At 48.8% G+C, this 15,680-nt stretch overlaps 1 protein-coding gene across 1 annotated transcript in view; it reads left to right on the top strand.

The window, feature by feature from the left end:
- The window catches only part of LOC137204047 (lethal(3)malignant brain tumor-like protein 4), a 267,106-nt gene that overhangs the window by 85,894 nt on the left and 165,532 nt on the right, over window positions 1-15,680 (top strand). The window contains exon 5 of the mRNA XM_067701379.1: window positions 8,998-9,089. Coding sequence (XP_067557480.1) covers window positions 8,998-9,089 — 92 coding nt within the window. The remainder of the gene's footprint in view (window positions 1-8,997; window positions 9,090-15,680) is intronic.

Below are 15,680 nucleotides of genomic sequence, written 5' to 3'. Positions count from 1 at the left end.
TAGGGCCATTTGCAGCTGGAGTTGACCCTCATTCCGGAGCTGGAGCTCTCCAACATGAGCTGCTTCAGAGGGAGGGCTTGTGAAAACAGCTCACAGGCATCCCGCCAAGAGTTTCTGATTCAGTAGATGCCCAAGATTTTGATTGATGCCCCAACTTTGTATTTCTAACAGTTCCCCAGGTGATACTGATGCTGCAGTTCTGAGTACCACACTTTGAGAACTTTATCCTTTAAGGCACATGTCACATCATCTGGGAAGCCTTCTTTGATGATATCAACCATAATTAGTTTTCTCTCTACTTTGTAGGTTTCTTCACGTTAATTAAGAACAGTGGTTCTCAAACTTAAGCATGCATCAGAATCACTTAGAAAAATTGTTAAAAGTGGAGAGTTTGTGAATCATTAAGTCTGGGGTATGGCCTCCAAAATTTGCATTTCTCACAAGTTCCAGGGGGTGACCACACTTTGAAAACCACCATATTAGAATAAGTTGTTTACACACCTCTCTTCTCTGCTGTACACAGGTTTCCGGTGTTGGTCCTGTGCATTGTTATTCTGTCCACTTGTGGCAGCACCTGGGGAAATGGCTGAGTCACCGCATTTTGGACCCTGAAATCCTCTCTTGGTCACACCCTCAGAACCACGGGTCCTTCTACTCCTTCGTTCCGTGGAAGCTTGTCAAAGCACTCGCGTCCTGTGTGTTAGCTTTTCTGTTCCTCTGTGTTCGTCAGTAGTTTCCTGACTTCCTGCACCCCTGGCCACGTGGGGCCTCTGGAGCATTTCATCTTATGTGCTCGAGGCTGGTGCCCTCATCCACTGGGCTGTCTCCTTATCAGTGCCCAGCTGTCCATGGACTGAACTATCTGCTCCGCTCCCAGACTGCCGGGAGCCCCTCTGAGAGTCACCGGCTTGGCTGAGCGGCTCTCAGGACGGCCTCGTGGGCCTCACATCTGTCCTAGAGGAATTTCCATCACTGTCCTGCCCTTGTGCTCCCAGCGTGACGCACTTCTGGTCATGGAGATCGAGGTCCTGAGTGATGTCTTCTCTCTCCTTCCCGAAGTTTCTCTGACGTTAGTAGGGCCCTTCCTCTGCTGTGTTCTCAGAGCCTTCTGTCCTGCACATCCCCCTGGGTCACCCCCTCTTCTAGGAGCCTCATCTCTGTCTTCCGGTTCTTGTCCCTCAGCTGATGGATTGAAATGCCCTCTGCTGCCTGCAGTCCTTAAGAATGAGAAGAGCTCCTTTTTCGTGATGTGACTGGTGCCCCTCCAGCTCTCCTGTGACCTGTCTCTTCTCCTCGTCTGCAAGCCTCTCAGAGTGTGGCACACTTGCTGCTTCCCTGAGACTTTCTTTTCAGGGTTTGGCCTCGTGCAGTCTGACCTCCGAGCACATTCTTCCACCGAAGCCTCTGTCCCTGAGGTCATGGTGACACCCTGACTGCCTGGCCGCAGCTGCTTCTCCCAGGTTGGTCTCACTGGACCTTGTTCCGCATCGGACGGTGCTGGTCCTTCAGCCCTTGGGACCCTCTGCCGCCCTGACTTCCGGGTCTTGTGTGTGTCCCCATCCTCCTCCCCACCTCTTCACTCACCCCGACGTGGATGCACACGTTCTGACCTTGGTTCTTCTTTCTCCACGTTTCTCAGTTGTTGCCTCTTGCTGAAAAATTTGGGATCTCCTTTTGTTGGATATATATGCTTAGATTCTTCCAGATACCTAAAACTCAACATCTCTGACAATAACCCGTCCTCCTTGCAGCCTCCTGCGTTGCTCCCTCGATTTGCTGATCCCCCACTGGGTTCCCCCGATGGGTCCTCCTCCCTGGACCACCTCGCCCTGCCCCACCCCGCCCCTGACAGTTAGTTGTTGGCCGAGGTCCTTCGGTTTTAGCTCTGCGTCACCCCTTGGCTCCCCGCCTTTCTCTAGGGAACACCCTCGTTACCTCTGCCTGGACTGTTGTCATCGTTCCGCCTTCAGTCTTTGTCTCTGGCATTTGTTTCCTTCTTACTCAGCACTGGTGCTAGAGCAAGTTCTTCCTTCTGACTTGGAAGAACTTGCCCGATTCCACAGTTACTTCCTCCCCGTGCAGCGACCCTGCCTTCTGCTCCGTGTGTCCCACAGGCTCCGTGGTGACGCCCAGACGGGCGTTGTCAGGGGCTCTTCCCTCTGCAGCTCCTGCTGCTCCTGCTGCTCCTGCTGCTCCTGCTGCCCCTTCCCTTTGCTCCTGCTGCCCCTGCCTGGACCGCCTGCTGACTTTCTGGTTGTCTGGGAGAGCAGCAGTCTCCAGGAAGCGTCCTCTGGTCAGAATTAATCCTTCTTTATTTTGTTCCCAGATGCATTGTCTGGGTTTCTTAACTGGTGCGCGTTAACACCTGCGTCTGCCTATTTATTCACAGGAACGTTGAGTCCCCCCGTATGCCGGGTGAGGGTGACACTTGTCTGTCTGCACGTGTGTCTCCCCCACTAGAGTAGGTGTCACGTGAGCACGAGTCAAGTCCCCGAGCATTTCCTGGCGTGTCCTGGCTCTCAGCACCCGCTACACGCAGGGAAATGAGCAACAACTGGTTTTGAATTCAGTACTGGAATGAGACGCAGCCTACATTTGCAAATGAAAAATGTTCTCAGCAGAGCAGGCAGAAGTCCTTGCTACGGAGACACGCAGAGTTATTACCATGTGAGAGGTTGGGAAGTGCAGTTATATTCATGGAGCTTCCGTTTTGGGGTTATTTCCCAGCAGTGACAAGTTGTTAGAACGTTGGGAAAATTGTATCATTTCCAGTTGGTACCACAAAGGGAGGCATTATTTATATCTGTGTGTAATAAAATTGGTTGGTTGCTACCGACAACCAACAACAAAAAAAATGTTTTTCTCACATTTTCTAAGATGCTGCCGATGGAGCCGGATGCAACATAACTTTTGAAATAAAGTTGAAACGTTGGTGTCAAAGACTGTGATTATGGTTAATGGAATTGGGGAGGTGTCTCTCAGGGACATGAGTTATAGGATTTACGTGGTTCGGTCCTTAAGAATGACAGTTTATTCATTCTTCACCCCCGGCCATTTTTAATTTTAGTTTAGAAAATCACTAATAAATATTGTGCAGTTTCCTAGAACTAAGTGTTCTTAGTGTCAGGTGAGGCTTCATCTGTCCGTCTCTGCTCTCCAAGGGAGATGAATGTGATGCCAGGTGGCCAGAGCATGGGACAGGCAGCGTACCTGTACTCACGGGGTGTCTCATGATGGGGCTCCTAGAAAGATACTTTTGTAGGTAAAAATGGGGTCATACTAGAGAGAATATTCTTATAGCCCCCCTATTGATGAAACATTTTAATTTAATTTTAAAATTTTTATTTATTTATTTTTGGAAACAGTTTTTATCTATTTTTGATTCTATAATATATGGTTAAATTTTAATGTCTGTTTGGTCCCCAAAGAAAATTTGATATATAATTTTGTCTGTTGACAGATCATGCCTTTTTTTGGCAATGAATTTAAAATCAGCATGCATCACTTTTTAAATGAGGAAGAGGATGTTTAAAATCATCAATATAATTAAATATGATAAAATTACCTTCAATTAACAATATACTGTTATAATATTTTTTGGTTTTTTATTGAAGTATAGCTGACTTACAGTGATTCAGGTGCACAGCAAAGTAATTCAGTTATATGTGTGTGTGTGTGTGTATATATATATATAATATATATGTATATATAATATATATATTCTTTTTCAGATTTTTTTCCATTATAGGGTATTACAAGATAGAAAGAAATTTAAGGTTTGAAAAAAATCACAGAGCTAGATGACAGCTAGGGCTTCTTTCCATTTTTAAACAGCATGCTGTGCTTTTTATGTTATGGAATTTTATAAGAGGAGTTGAGAACAAAAAACACTAGCATGCACATATGGAGGACTGTTCATATAAAGAGCTGAAATAAAGGAGTAGAGGTGGTTTTCTATCCATTTAAATAAACGAAATTATTCCAAACTCCAGATCTGAAATGATAAAGCAGGACACAATTGTGGTTTACCGGATTAACAGGTATCTGGTCTGGGATGTATCCTGCTCAGTGTGCCAACCCCTTTTCCAAGGGCGATGTTGCTGCCTGGTCCTCTTAGACATGGTGAGCCCTTTGTAAAGGGGGTGCTTCTAAGAGCTAACCCTATGCATCCCAGTGTCTGCTGTCTGTGAGGACGTGGCCTGGATCAAGTGCACCTGTACTTTCATAGGGTGTAACACACATGCACATGCCACCAGCCTCCAGCCCATCCAAGCACTGACCCTGCTTTCTTTCAGCATTTTGAATAAACTGTCCCATTCTCTCCTGGCCCGAAAGGCTTCTGTTGAGAAATTCGCTCATAGTGTTATGGGGTTTCCCTTGTATGTGACGTCTCTCTTTCTCTTGCTGCTCTTAAAATTCTTTCTTTGTCTTTGACTTTTGACTATTTAATTATACTGTGTCTCTGTGTAATCCTATTTGGGTTCAACCTGTTTGGGGCCCTTTTGGGCCTCGTGGATGTGAAATGTCCATTTCTCTAAGTTTTCCACCATTATTGCTTCAGATACACTTTCCGTCCCTTTCTCTTTCTCTTTCTCTTTCTCTTCTCCTTCTGGAATTTCCATAATGCGAATATTGTTTCTTTTCACCGAGTCCCATAATTCCACCCCCCACCCCCACCCCCGCTTTCTTCTCTCTTATCCTCCTTTTTTCCTGTTGCTCCTCTGACTGGGGAATTTCCAGTGTCCTATCCTCCAGGTTGCTGAGCCTTTCTTCTGCATGGTCCAGTCTACTCTTGAAGCTCTCTGTTGAACTTTTCAGTGTGGTTAGTGTATTTTTGAGCTCCAGGGCTGTTTTGTTATTGTGGTGGTTGTTTTGATGGTGGCTGTCTCCTTGTTGAGCTTCTTGTTTTGTTCATGCATTATTTTTCTAGTTTCATTTAGTTGTCTGTGTTTTCTTGTAGTTAATTAAGCTTCCTCTGGAGGACTATTCTGAATTCTTTGTCTGACAGTTCATAATTCACTCTTTTTTAGGGTCAGGCATTGGAGCTTTATTGGTTTCCTTTGCTGGTGTCATAGTTACCTGGCTTTTCATGACCCTTGCTTCCTCACGTTGGAATCTGTGCGTCTGAGTAGTGGGGCTCGTCTTCCAGGCTGTGCAGTTTGCTTTGGCAGAGACGGTTCCTCACCGGTCAGCTCGGCTTGGGTTTCTGGGCGTTTCTGCTGGTAAAGCCCTTGGGCAGGTGGGCCAGCTGTTAGGGTTTATTTGGGGTGAGGCATCTGTTTGAGCTCAGAGGACAGGGATGGGGGCTGTGCCCCGGCCCAGAACAGGTAGACAGGACGGCTGGCTGGGCTCCTCCCCAGGTGGGCCTGGAGGGTGGGCTCTGCAGTCGCCTGGGCTCTCTGGTCAGGCTCATTGGACGGCCAGGACTGGGCACGTATTCAGTAGTGGACGGGGTGTGAGTTAGCTTCCCTCCCTGGCAGGGCAGCAGGCTGCGACCTAGGGCCTGCACAGTTCATTGTTGGGGGCCTGAGTGTGCACTGAGGGTGAGGCCACTGGCTCTGCTCTGCAGACACAGGAGGCCCCAGGCTGTGCTCCCTTTTCAGGCACCCATGTGCAGAGGGCTGTAGAGTGGGCTTCACAGTGTCCCCTGTGGTCTGGGTGGATTCCTGGGGGACAGGCTGTACTCAGTGGTGAGCAGGGCTGTGAGGTAGGTCCCCTGCCCAGGTGCAGTGGGTGAAGCAGCTTGAAAGCCAGTAAGGCTCTTTGTTTGTCATCTTACCTCAAGCTGACCCGCACCCCAGTTCCCTGGCTGAACGGGGCCACAGGCTTTGCTCAAGTGCCGCCAGGCACACATCTTCCAGGACTGTCCCAGTGCTTCTGGTCGATGGGTCTGGAAGGCTCTCTCTACGTGGGCTGGGACGCAACACCTGGCGTGGGCTTGGACAGAGCAGGCTCAGGGCCAACAGAACTCCTCCCTGAGCGTCCGTAGGTATGCAGGTATGCACCCCATCGAGCTCCCTCATCAGACTGCACCCTGAGTTGGTTCTGCAGGTGAGCAGAGCTGCAGGTTGGGGTCCCCACCTGGGTGATGCAGGTGTGAATTCCATCCTGAGATCCCTGTGCGGATGTCATGAGCCCCTCCCCCCTCTCCATCACAGTCAGTCCCCAGCGTTGTGCCCTCCAGATTCCACTGCAGTCCCCGTGGGGCGACGTCAGAATAGGGGCTCCCACATAGTGACCCAGGATTCTGGGGGTGAGGGCCGGTTGTCCCCGGGGTCCTCATTTCCCACTGGATGAGCCTGAGGCTTGGGGAGGCCTGGGGGAGGGGCAGTGTGGTCAGCGTCACCTGCAGCCCCTACTCTCCCCTCCCACTGTGTCCTTCTGGGCATCCGTCTGGGTCTCTGTGGTGCAGGCGCGGCTTCAACCACACCCCCGGGTCTGGGTTCTCTCAGTGTGTCTTGGTCTTGAATAGTTGTTCGTGGTTCTTGTGAGGAATGACCTTCTTCTATGTTGGGGACGACATGGTGATGTCACCCCTCACACACAAGTTTTTCAGGAACACAGCTGTTGTAGAAAACGAGACATTTATATTTGCTTTGGAGCCAATGCTGCTGTAATGTTTTTGGTAACGCTTATAATTGTGATGTTGTAAAACGCTTATGTGAAAATAGGGATGTTGAGTAATCTTACCAGAGAATATTCAGGGTTTATCAAATTCCTTTCTGTGTTTAGCAGAATAAAATATCTCATGTCGTGTAGAAATGGCAGCAAATCTTCTAGTGCTGTGATGGCTAACAGACTGCGAGCTCCTTGGTGGGAATCACACAGAGATGTCGCACTGTTTCCAAAGCAAGGAAATCCATTGATAACAGTTCTCTCAGCCTTATTTGATGGTTAAAGTGCTTTTTAAAATTCTTTTACTTTAATAAGTGTATTTCTTAGCAAGAACAGGTCAGTGTCTTGTGATTGATAAACAGTAGTTATTAATGTGCATGCTCTGTGGGTCTGTTTTAAACTGTAATTTGATATGATTTTTTCCTTATAACCTGAGCTTAAATTACTTTTTTTGTCAATTGTATATATGAATATTAAAGGGAAAAATTATACACATTATTTATTTCTTTTTCATTTACTAGACCAGGGACTGGGTCATATTCTTATTCCAGCGGTCAGCATGCTTCTTGGCATGTGAAGAGGAGCTCAGAACATATTTTTTAAGTGATTAGAAGTCCATATTACTTCTTCCTGCACAGCTGGTGGAGTTTCGTGTTTGTTATTCCATCAGGTTGCTTTACCGTCTTGAGAGGTTCCGAATGTTTGACTTGGAGGTGTGCCTAACTACCTGTCACCGCCAACATGCTTGTAGTTCTGACCTTTCACCATCTGGACCTTACTCGGGAACACTTCACAAGATAAATGTTAAAATTAATGTTCACAGAGCCCTTTTGACCAGAATTCTCCAGGAGCGTGTGTGTATGAGTGTGTGTGTGTGCAAGTGTGCGTGTGTGTGTGGTTGGTTATAATAATGCTTGTCGAGAATTTTAAAACTGCAGGAAGTAACAAGGAAAGAATATTTACATTAATCCCACCACCCGCGTATAATCACCGTTAGTATTTTGCTGTTTCTTTCCAATTTCTTTTCTGTGCGTGTGTGTTTGAATATGTAGACACACATATAGGCCTGTTGCCTTGCATGAAGAAGGGGCTTTATAAGTATGTGAAAAAGAATGTTTTAATATATATAATAATTTGTATTTTAAAAATTAAGATCATAAAATATATACTGTTTTGTGTCCTTACTTTGATAATAAATTCTCAAGATATCCCAGAAAATTCCCAAGATATTTTATAAAAAGTATAGTTTTTGACTTCATAATCATATATGTATATATGTGTATATGTAAATATCATTTATTTAACTTTTCTCCCATGTTAATATTACTTTGCATTTTTGCTGTAATAATTGTGTGATGTCCATTTTCACCATCAGCTTTTATCAGGACCACTTCCTTAGCATATTAACCCTAGAGAAAGAGTTACTGGAACATAGAATATAAACTTAAAATAATTATTAATCTTTTTTGCCAGATTTTTATTATTTAAAATGATATTTTTATTGAATTACAAAGGATAGTTATTCATCTAGAAAAGCAGAAAACTGAAGTACAAAGAAAAATGGGAAGAAATTATTTATAATCCCGGCACCTAAAGATGACTTCAATTATGATTTTGATTTACATGATTTTAGTGTTTTTTGTTTCCATTATATACTTTACCAAAAAGGATCATTTTGTTTCCTAAACTTTTTTCCCCACTTAGTGTATCATTAACATAGCCTTTCTCTGCCATTCAGCAGTCTTCTGCAATGTATTTTCTGAGCTGTTATTAAAACGACACATCTGTACAGTGCATTTAATCAGCCCTCTCTTCAGTTTGTTTCCACTATTTCACTATTATGAAGGGTTCTAGAATAAACTCTTGGGCACATCACTGTAACTGCATTAAGACAAATTCCTAGGAGAATGGCTGGTTCAAAGTATGCAAATAATTTTTAAGGCTTTTGACAGTTTGCACGTTACCTTTCGACAGGTTGTACCAATTGGCATTCCTACAAAGAGGAGGTAGGAAAGTGAAAGGAGATTACAAAAAAAAAATTCAGGTCCTTCGCCTTAAAAGTAACCAAATCACCTTCTAGAGAACCTATGCCTGTTCTCCCTTCTTTGAGCGGGGGCTGGGGGCACACGTCCTGCGTGTCATCAGTGGTTGGTGATGGGGTGTGTTCATAAGTCTGTTCTAACCCAGGAAAGCTGGGGATGTGAGGTGACGTGATTGTACCAGATGCTCACAGAGCGCCAGCGATAAGGCTCCTTGCTGTTAGTTGCTTGGTCTTCTGATCATCGGTTTAAGTAATTAGCCTCCTTCTTGGATTTATCTTCAGCTGCATAATTTTTCAGTCACTAATTGTCTCAAGAACAGCCCTTGTGTTTTCTCTTCCAGCCCCTGCGGTGGCCACGCGTGAGGCCTGGTCTTGGGAGCAGTACTTGAAGGAACAGGAGGCCGTGGCAGCGCCCGTTGAGCTGTTTTCCAAGGTGAACAAATCCCTGAAGGTCTTACAGTTTTGCAGAGAATCCACATTTAGAAATGAAATCGTTTGCCTAGACAGCATACCGACTTATCTGGCTTGTAGGCTTTGCTGGGGATTGACATAACAAAGCTAATCCAAGCCTTAGTGACTCCGTGTGTGCTCTGGGGCTGGCCCGCCTGGGTTGAAACCTAGCGCTGCCACCTCGGGCAGGCCATCCAGTCTCTCTGTGCCTCGGGGTCCTCGTTCGTAAAGCAGGGGAATCACCACAACTGCCTCCTTGGGTCGCTGTACGTGTGAAGGACGTCGGATATAACAGGCACGTGGTAGACACCAAGCGTGAGTCCTTCTTCTTCTTCGCCGATGTTACCTGCATCTGTCCACCCAAGGATCAGTGCCAGGCATCTGTTTTGATGTGCTGCATGAAGTGGTGGGTCAGGCAGCATGTTGGAGGGGACAGTGAACCCCCTAAAGCAGGTTGTCCCTGACTGTAGGGACGCCCGGAGCAGCCCCGGTAGACTTGCTCCACCCAATGACTCCTGGCACCAGGGGCTTGCAGCTCTGGGGTTCATCTTGGTACCCAAGGTACCAAACCTTCCAATGCCCTTTCTCTTCTTCTCGGGCTGTGTTTTCATTATTTCAGGGGCGATCTGAATTTTAAAAAATCGTATCAGATTTGCATCATTATATTGCATCTTAACCAGCAGAGAGAAGCTAAAACTTTTTATTTGCTTCACTTGTCATGACATCCGTTGAGTTACTTGTAGTACGTTTTATTATGTGAGAAGGCTAGCAGTTTTAATCTAGGACATGGCAGTGGAACCGGGGAGAAGAGGTGTAGCCGGCACGGAATGAAAGCAGAGCCAAGTGTTGGCACCTCACAATTTAAGACACACTGAATCTCGACTTGTGGGTTCTCCACCCAGTCCTCATACCAGGTGCTTCCAGAGAGCTTTGGGAAACACGGACGTACATGTTCCTGAGACCTGCTGAACTAGAACCTCAGGGTGTGGCCGGGGAGGCCATGGGTTGGAAGCCTCCTCGGGGCTCCTGTGCGCGGGTAGAGGTCCCCTGGGGGAGAAGGCTTAAGGTCTGTGCAGGTTCTGCTGAGGACTTGGGTCCTGCTGCCCCCACTGCCGTCATGTGACAAGACTTAGGGCGTTCGTTCCACTAAGCGTGTAAGTTCCCGAGGTGACAGGATGCACAGTGCCTGTTCTCAGTGTGCTCTTGTCACCAGCTGTGTTGAGTGGCTTCCGGAAACCTCTCCTTAGTTCTGAGTGTAGATGCTCTTTACAGAGGGTTGGCTTTGACTGGGGTGACCCAGTGTAACTTGTAGTCGCCCTTTCCAGCTCGCCCTGTGCCGTCTCATGCCCTTCCTGCAGTGGTTACTCCAGGTCAGAGGGTAGAGGGCTCAGGCCAGGAGCCAGCGAAGGCCTGTGCATTTCTGTGACCTCCAAGGGCAGATGTAGCCTAGCTGGGGTCCAGGATGCGAGGGCACAGGCCAGGCTGTGACCCGATGGCTGTGCTTGGTGATATGACCGTCCAGGATCTCAAGGCAGCCAGAAGCCATGAAGGCGGAGATTGACCAAGAAGGGCACAGTGTCCTAGGAATCAGACCTGCGTGTGTCCTCGGACCAGGACCCCAGGACAGGGATCCTCTCTTACCTCCACCAGGACCCTCTGGGACTGTGTCCGATGTTTGGATGTTGGGGGTGAAGTGTGTGTGGTTCCCAGGGCAGGGCGAGTTCTGGCCGATGGCAGCAAAGTGCTGGATCCCCGTCCAGCTCCCACCTTCTCCCCTCATCTCAGCCAGTGTGTGTTCACTTTATTTCTCAGACTTTCTTCTTTCAGATCCTTTAACGTCCATCAACTCACGCAGAATGGAGTTTCTCCCCAGATTCCCCTTGGGTCCTAGTGCTGACTGAGGCACCTCCAGGGCAGGTGTGGGATTTCTGTCCTGAAGTAGATCCTGAGGCTGCGTTGGGGACCGTGTAGTGATGGGCTGTGGGCCACATAGCCTCCCCCTTGACCTTCTGAGACCCAGAAGGTCAGGGGAGGGGAGCAGGAAGCAGGGCACACCATCTGCATGGTTCCTTGGCTAAAACTATGACGTCCTCAAGCTTCTGCACTCTAACCTCTGTCAGCTCTGAAGGTGACAGTGAGGCAGGAGCACAGCAGGCAGCAGCCGCATCTGATGTGGTGGCCGCCTTTCCCTTCACTCGGAGCTTCACAGTCAAGCCACTCACGTGTGGCTTGACGGTGAAACTCAGGCTCCTTGTGTGCAAAGCACCACGTAAGACCTGGACAGAAACACTAGTGTGCTTGTGACACGGACTCTTAAAGTTTGGCCATCCAGTTGGGCTGTAAGATATGCCCAGAAAATGTGATAACAGCACGAGGGAGAATTGTTGATTGTCCTTGGAGTATGCAAGTAATGAGCTTACTAGGTGTTCTGTGCTGAGCTGGGGCTTCGTCCCACCTGCGTGTGAAGGGGAAGTCACCACCTGTTACATCTGGTTTGTCCTGAGGATGGAAGATGTTGCCCTAACTGAGCATCTGTACATATATATATATATATATATATATATATGCTCTGTATATGCTATATATACACAATACATATATTATGTGTGTGTGTGTGTGTGTGTATATATATGTAAGATGAAGTAAGCATGGTTTATGATCGAAAATAGGTTTCAATAGAATAAAAAAGGCAGGTGGTACACGCGAGCCTTCCAAGCAGGAGGATCAGACTGAACTCAGTTTTGTGTTGGTATTGTGCTCTTGACTATTCATGTTCATTTTCATTGTGTAAATATTATAACCATGGTGTTCAGGTCAGCCAGCTGAGATGGAACTCTTCAGCTTTTAATAGTGAAATGTTGAAAATAAAACTTAGAATAGTTTGCATATCCTGAATGGAAAACTACTCAAAAGAGTATTGCTTTACTTTTAATATATAGTTTCCATTCCAATATTCAAGTTTTACAAAACATACCAATGACACACACAGAAACACACACTGTCAATTCTGTCATGCAGATCAGATACGGATTCTACCAAGAAAATGGGTGGGTATTTTTAAAGAAGAGTCCACTTATTTCATTTGCACGTGGGTTTTTTTGCATCTTGTAGGTCTATTTTAAATATCTTTTTGTACAAGACAAAGTTTTTCACTTTTTATAATTTATTTTACCATCTGGAGTAATGAGTATACAAGGATGTAAACACCTTCTGTTGACGCAGAAAATTTTAAAACATTTTCTCTTCATTACTGGTGGAATGTGCCAATCTCAATTTGATTTAAACTTTAAAAGATTGTTTTGAGGTTGGTTTTAAGAACTTTTCTCTGTCCTCTCTCCCTGACAGTCATCTTCTCATCAGACGTGTCTCCCTAAAGCCTTCTTCCTTCCTGTCGATCGTCACAGGTCCACACCTGTCGGCCTGGAGTCGAGGCCGCGGGGTCTGGCCCGTCACACGGGGCTTCTCCGGGCCTGTGGGGCTGGTCCCCACGCGGGCTCCGCTTGACTCTTCCATCTTTATCCGAGTTTGCAGGCCTTTTATGTCTCTCGTTCTTTGAACCTCATGGGTCCGTGCTCCCCTCAGACCCCCCTCTTTCATGAAGCTGCCCTGGTCCGCCCACCCTGCCCTGTCTGCTCGGACCTGCCAGGTGCCCCCATCTGCACATCTGAAGGGCGGGGGACGGGACAGGAGTAGCATGAAGACGGGACCCAGATCTCCACCTGGGGTCAGATCACTGTCGCGCTCCAGCTGAGGGAGCACAGCCGCCCTAGCTCTGAACTGCCCTCTGGGGACAGGGCGCCCCCCCAAGCCCCACATCCCTGCTGTCCTCGGCCATCCTCCCGGGACGCTCTGCTTCTTATCCCCAGGCAGGTATTCCTGTCTCCAGCCGGCATGGGGTTGCCAGGTAGATTAGGCCCCTGAAAAGCAGGGGGACTTGCACATTTAAAAAATAGTTTGGTATTTCAGAACAAAATGAAAGTAATCATGAGAAAGTTAAAAGTCTCTGGGATGTCTTCTTGTATCTTTTATAGTTTAGTAATATAGTTCTAATTTGAATTCCACGTGGCTAGATGTTGTATTAATTTCCTTTTGCTGCTGTAACAAATTACCACAGTGGCTTGAAACAACACAAATTTATTACCTTAAAATTCAGAACGTCCCAAGTCTAAACTGGGGCCAGCAGGGCTGCATTCGTTCTGCAGGCTGTGGGGAGGATCTATTTCCTTGCCTATTCTAGCTTCTGGGGGGCCACCTGCATCCGTTGGCTTGTGGGCCCACGTCACTCCAGCCCGTTTCCATCCTCACGTCTCCTTCCCTGGTCCTTCTGCCTCCCTCTTATAAGGACCCTTGTGATGGCATTGGGCCATCTGGACACTGCAGGACCTTCTCCCCATCTTCAGATTCTTCACTTAATCACGTCCACAAAACCCCTTTTGCCGTGTGAGGTACCAGCATCGCAGGTTCCAGGATTAGGACCTGCACGTCTTGGGGGGCCACTGTCCTGCCGACCACAGGTGCCACCATCTCCTTTCCATTGCTGGTGCTTCTCTGTCCTGGCCCCTGGCCTGAGTGACTTCTTATGAGTCTGTTCCCTTGCCTTATCCTCCCGTGATTCCGCTCTCCCCACCTGGGGTGAAACAAGCGTTGCAGCGTCCTCAGTGGCTCCAGCCCAGATGCACACCTGCTCCCCCGTGGCCTCTGCTTCCCAAGAGCCTTGCGTGCTGTGGCCGGGCCTGGCCGCCCTCCAGGGCCTCAGTCGGTTGCCCCCTGTCTCCTAGGAGGGCGGCTCTCTGAGGCATCTTCCCTCACTCCCGGCAGGAGGTGGTCACCCCTGGGATGGATATGGTGAGACCCTCTTCGCTTCCTGTCACCAGCCTTCACTCCCTGCACCGCCCTTCCTCCTTCCCCTGTTGCCCTGGACGAAGTTCCCTCCTCCGTCTGGCATCCCTTTATCTGTGCGCGGAGCACACAGTACCTTCTCTGTGCACCTACCACTCCTGCCTTAATTTAGGAATAAGCCCTGCTCTTTTTCCCCACGCACATTGTAGCTAAAGTTTCTTAAATGCTCTCAATCCAGGCTGGCCCCGCCGTGAACCTTTCCTGCAGGTGGTTGCCAGAATCATCTTTGTAAAGTGCGGTTCTGTTTATCATTTGTGCACTGGGTGTGTTTGACCACGTTAGTTGTCATTCTCTGGGATGACAGGTAGGTGTATTTTGCTCCTTAGTGGAATTGTAATCTCCTGGAAGACTGACTGGGTTTCCTTCTTAATTCCTCTCTGCGTGTTGGTTCCCTGGGACAGGAACACTTTTGAGTGCCTTTTATTTACTCGGGGCTTTTCATAGGCTGCCTCTTCAAGTCCTTCCAGCCTCTTCCCCCCTCACTGTATAGAGAAGGGGCCTGTAATGCATTCTTTTGACTCTTAGTTGATTTAGCTGAAAAAGGCAGCCGGCATCACCCCCTCTCCGGGACCGCTGAAGACTCACATACGATGTACATAACATGTTCAGCGTGATGCCGTGTCTGACGTGTAGTTCACTTTACTAAATGCCAGCAGCTCTTCAAACCACTCTTCTCTTGGGTCCCAGTCCTGTGCTTCTCGGAACCATCCCTTGTCTGGAATGCCAGCCCGGCCTGCTCCCCGGCCCTGCTCCCCAGCCCTGCTCCCCAGGCCCTGCTCCCTGGGCCCTGCTCCCCGGGCCCTGCTCCCTGGCCCTGCTCCCCGGCCCTGCTCCCCAGGCCCTGCTCCCTGGCCCTGCTCCCCGGGCCCTGCTCCCCAGGCCCTGCTCCTCGGCCCTGCTCCCCAGGCCCTGCTCCCCGGCCCTGCTCCCCAGCCCTGCTCCCCAGGACCTGCTCCCTGGCCCTGCTCCCCGGCCCTGCTCCCCAGGCCCTGCTCCCTGGCCCTGCTCCCCAGGCCCTGCTCTCTAGGCTCTTCTCCCCGGGCCTGCTCTCCGGGCATACTCCCGGCAGGACTTGCCTGGATGGACATGGAGACGCCCTTGGCTGCCCTCTGTTGGCACCTGGCCTGCCAGCCGAGGTGTCATCATCTCCATGGCCCAACCCGCACACCTTGGGGTGTGTGGCCAGGCTACAGCCCACCCACCGTTGGAGCTTCATCTGAAATCCTAACGTTGGCAGGTACTGGCCTTCCAGCCTCTCCCTGTTACCCTCACACTTGAAGACATACTGACTTCCTTCATGAGGAAGAGCAGAGGTATTTTCCCCAGGTGACCTCCTTCGTCTCCTCAGCGAGGCAGAGTTACTGTCCAGAATTCCAGACTCAGGGTGCCTGCCTGTCCTCCTGTGGCTCCCTCAGTGCCACCTGCACCCCTGATGCTCCACGCTCCGGGCTCTACACTGCCCCCCACCCCTCCGGCTGTCCGTGACCATCTGTTAGATGATTTCAGAAAGAAATGCTTTGTGTCCTGATAAGGAAACTCCAGCCAGCTGTAGGATGATGGGCGGAGGGTAGCCGGTGAGAAAAGACTCCTTCCTAACTTATCTCCTGCCGGTCCCGAATACAAGCACCTTGTGCAGACTCATTCCCACTGTGTGCCCTTCCTTACTTCAAGTCCT

This window comes from Pseudorca crassidens, chromosome 12 (genome assembly GCF_039906515.1).
Source record: "Pseudorca crassidens isolate mPseCra1 chromosome 12, mPseCra1.hap1, whole genome shotgun sequence".
Classification (NCBI taxonomy): domain Eukaryota; kingdom Metazoa; phylum Chordata; class Mammalia; order Artiodactyla; family Delphinidae; genus Pseudorca; species Pseudorca crassidens.
The sequence above is the reverse complement of the archived record's forward strand: the minus strand, read 5'-3'. Positions and strand labels throughout refer to the sequence as shown.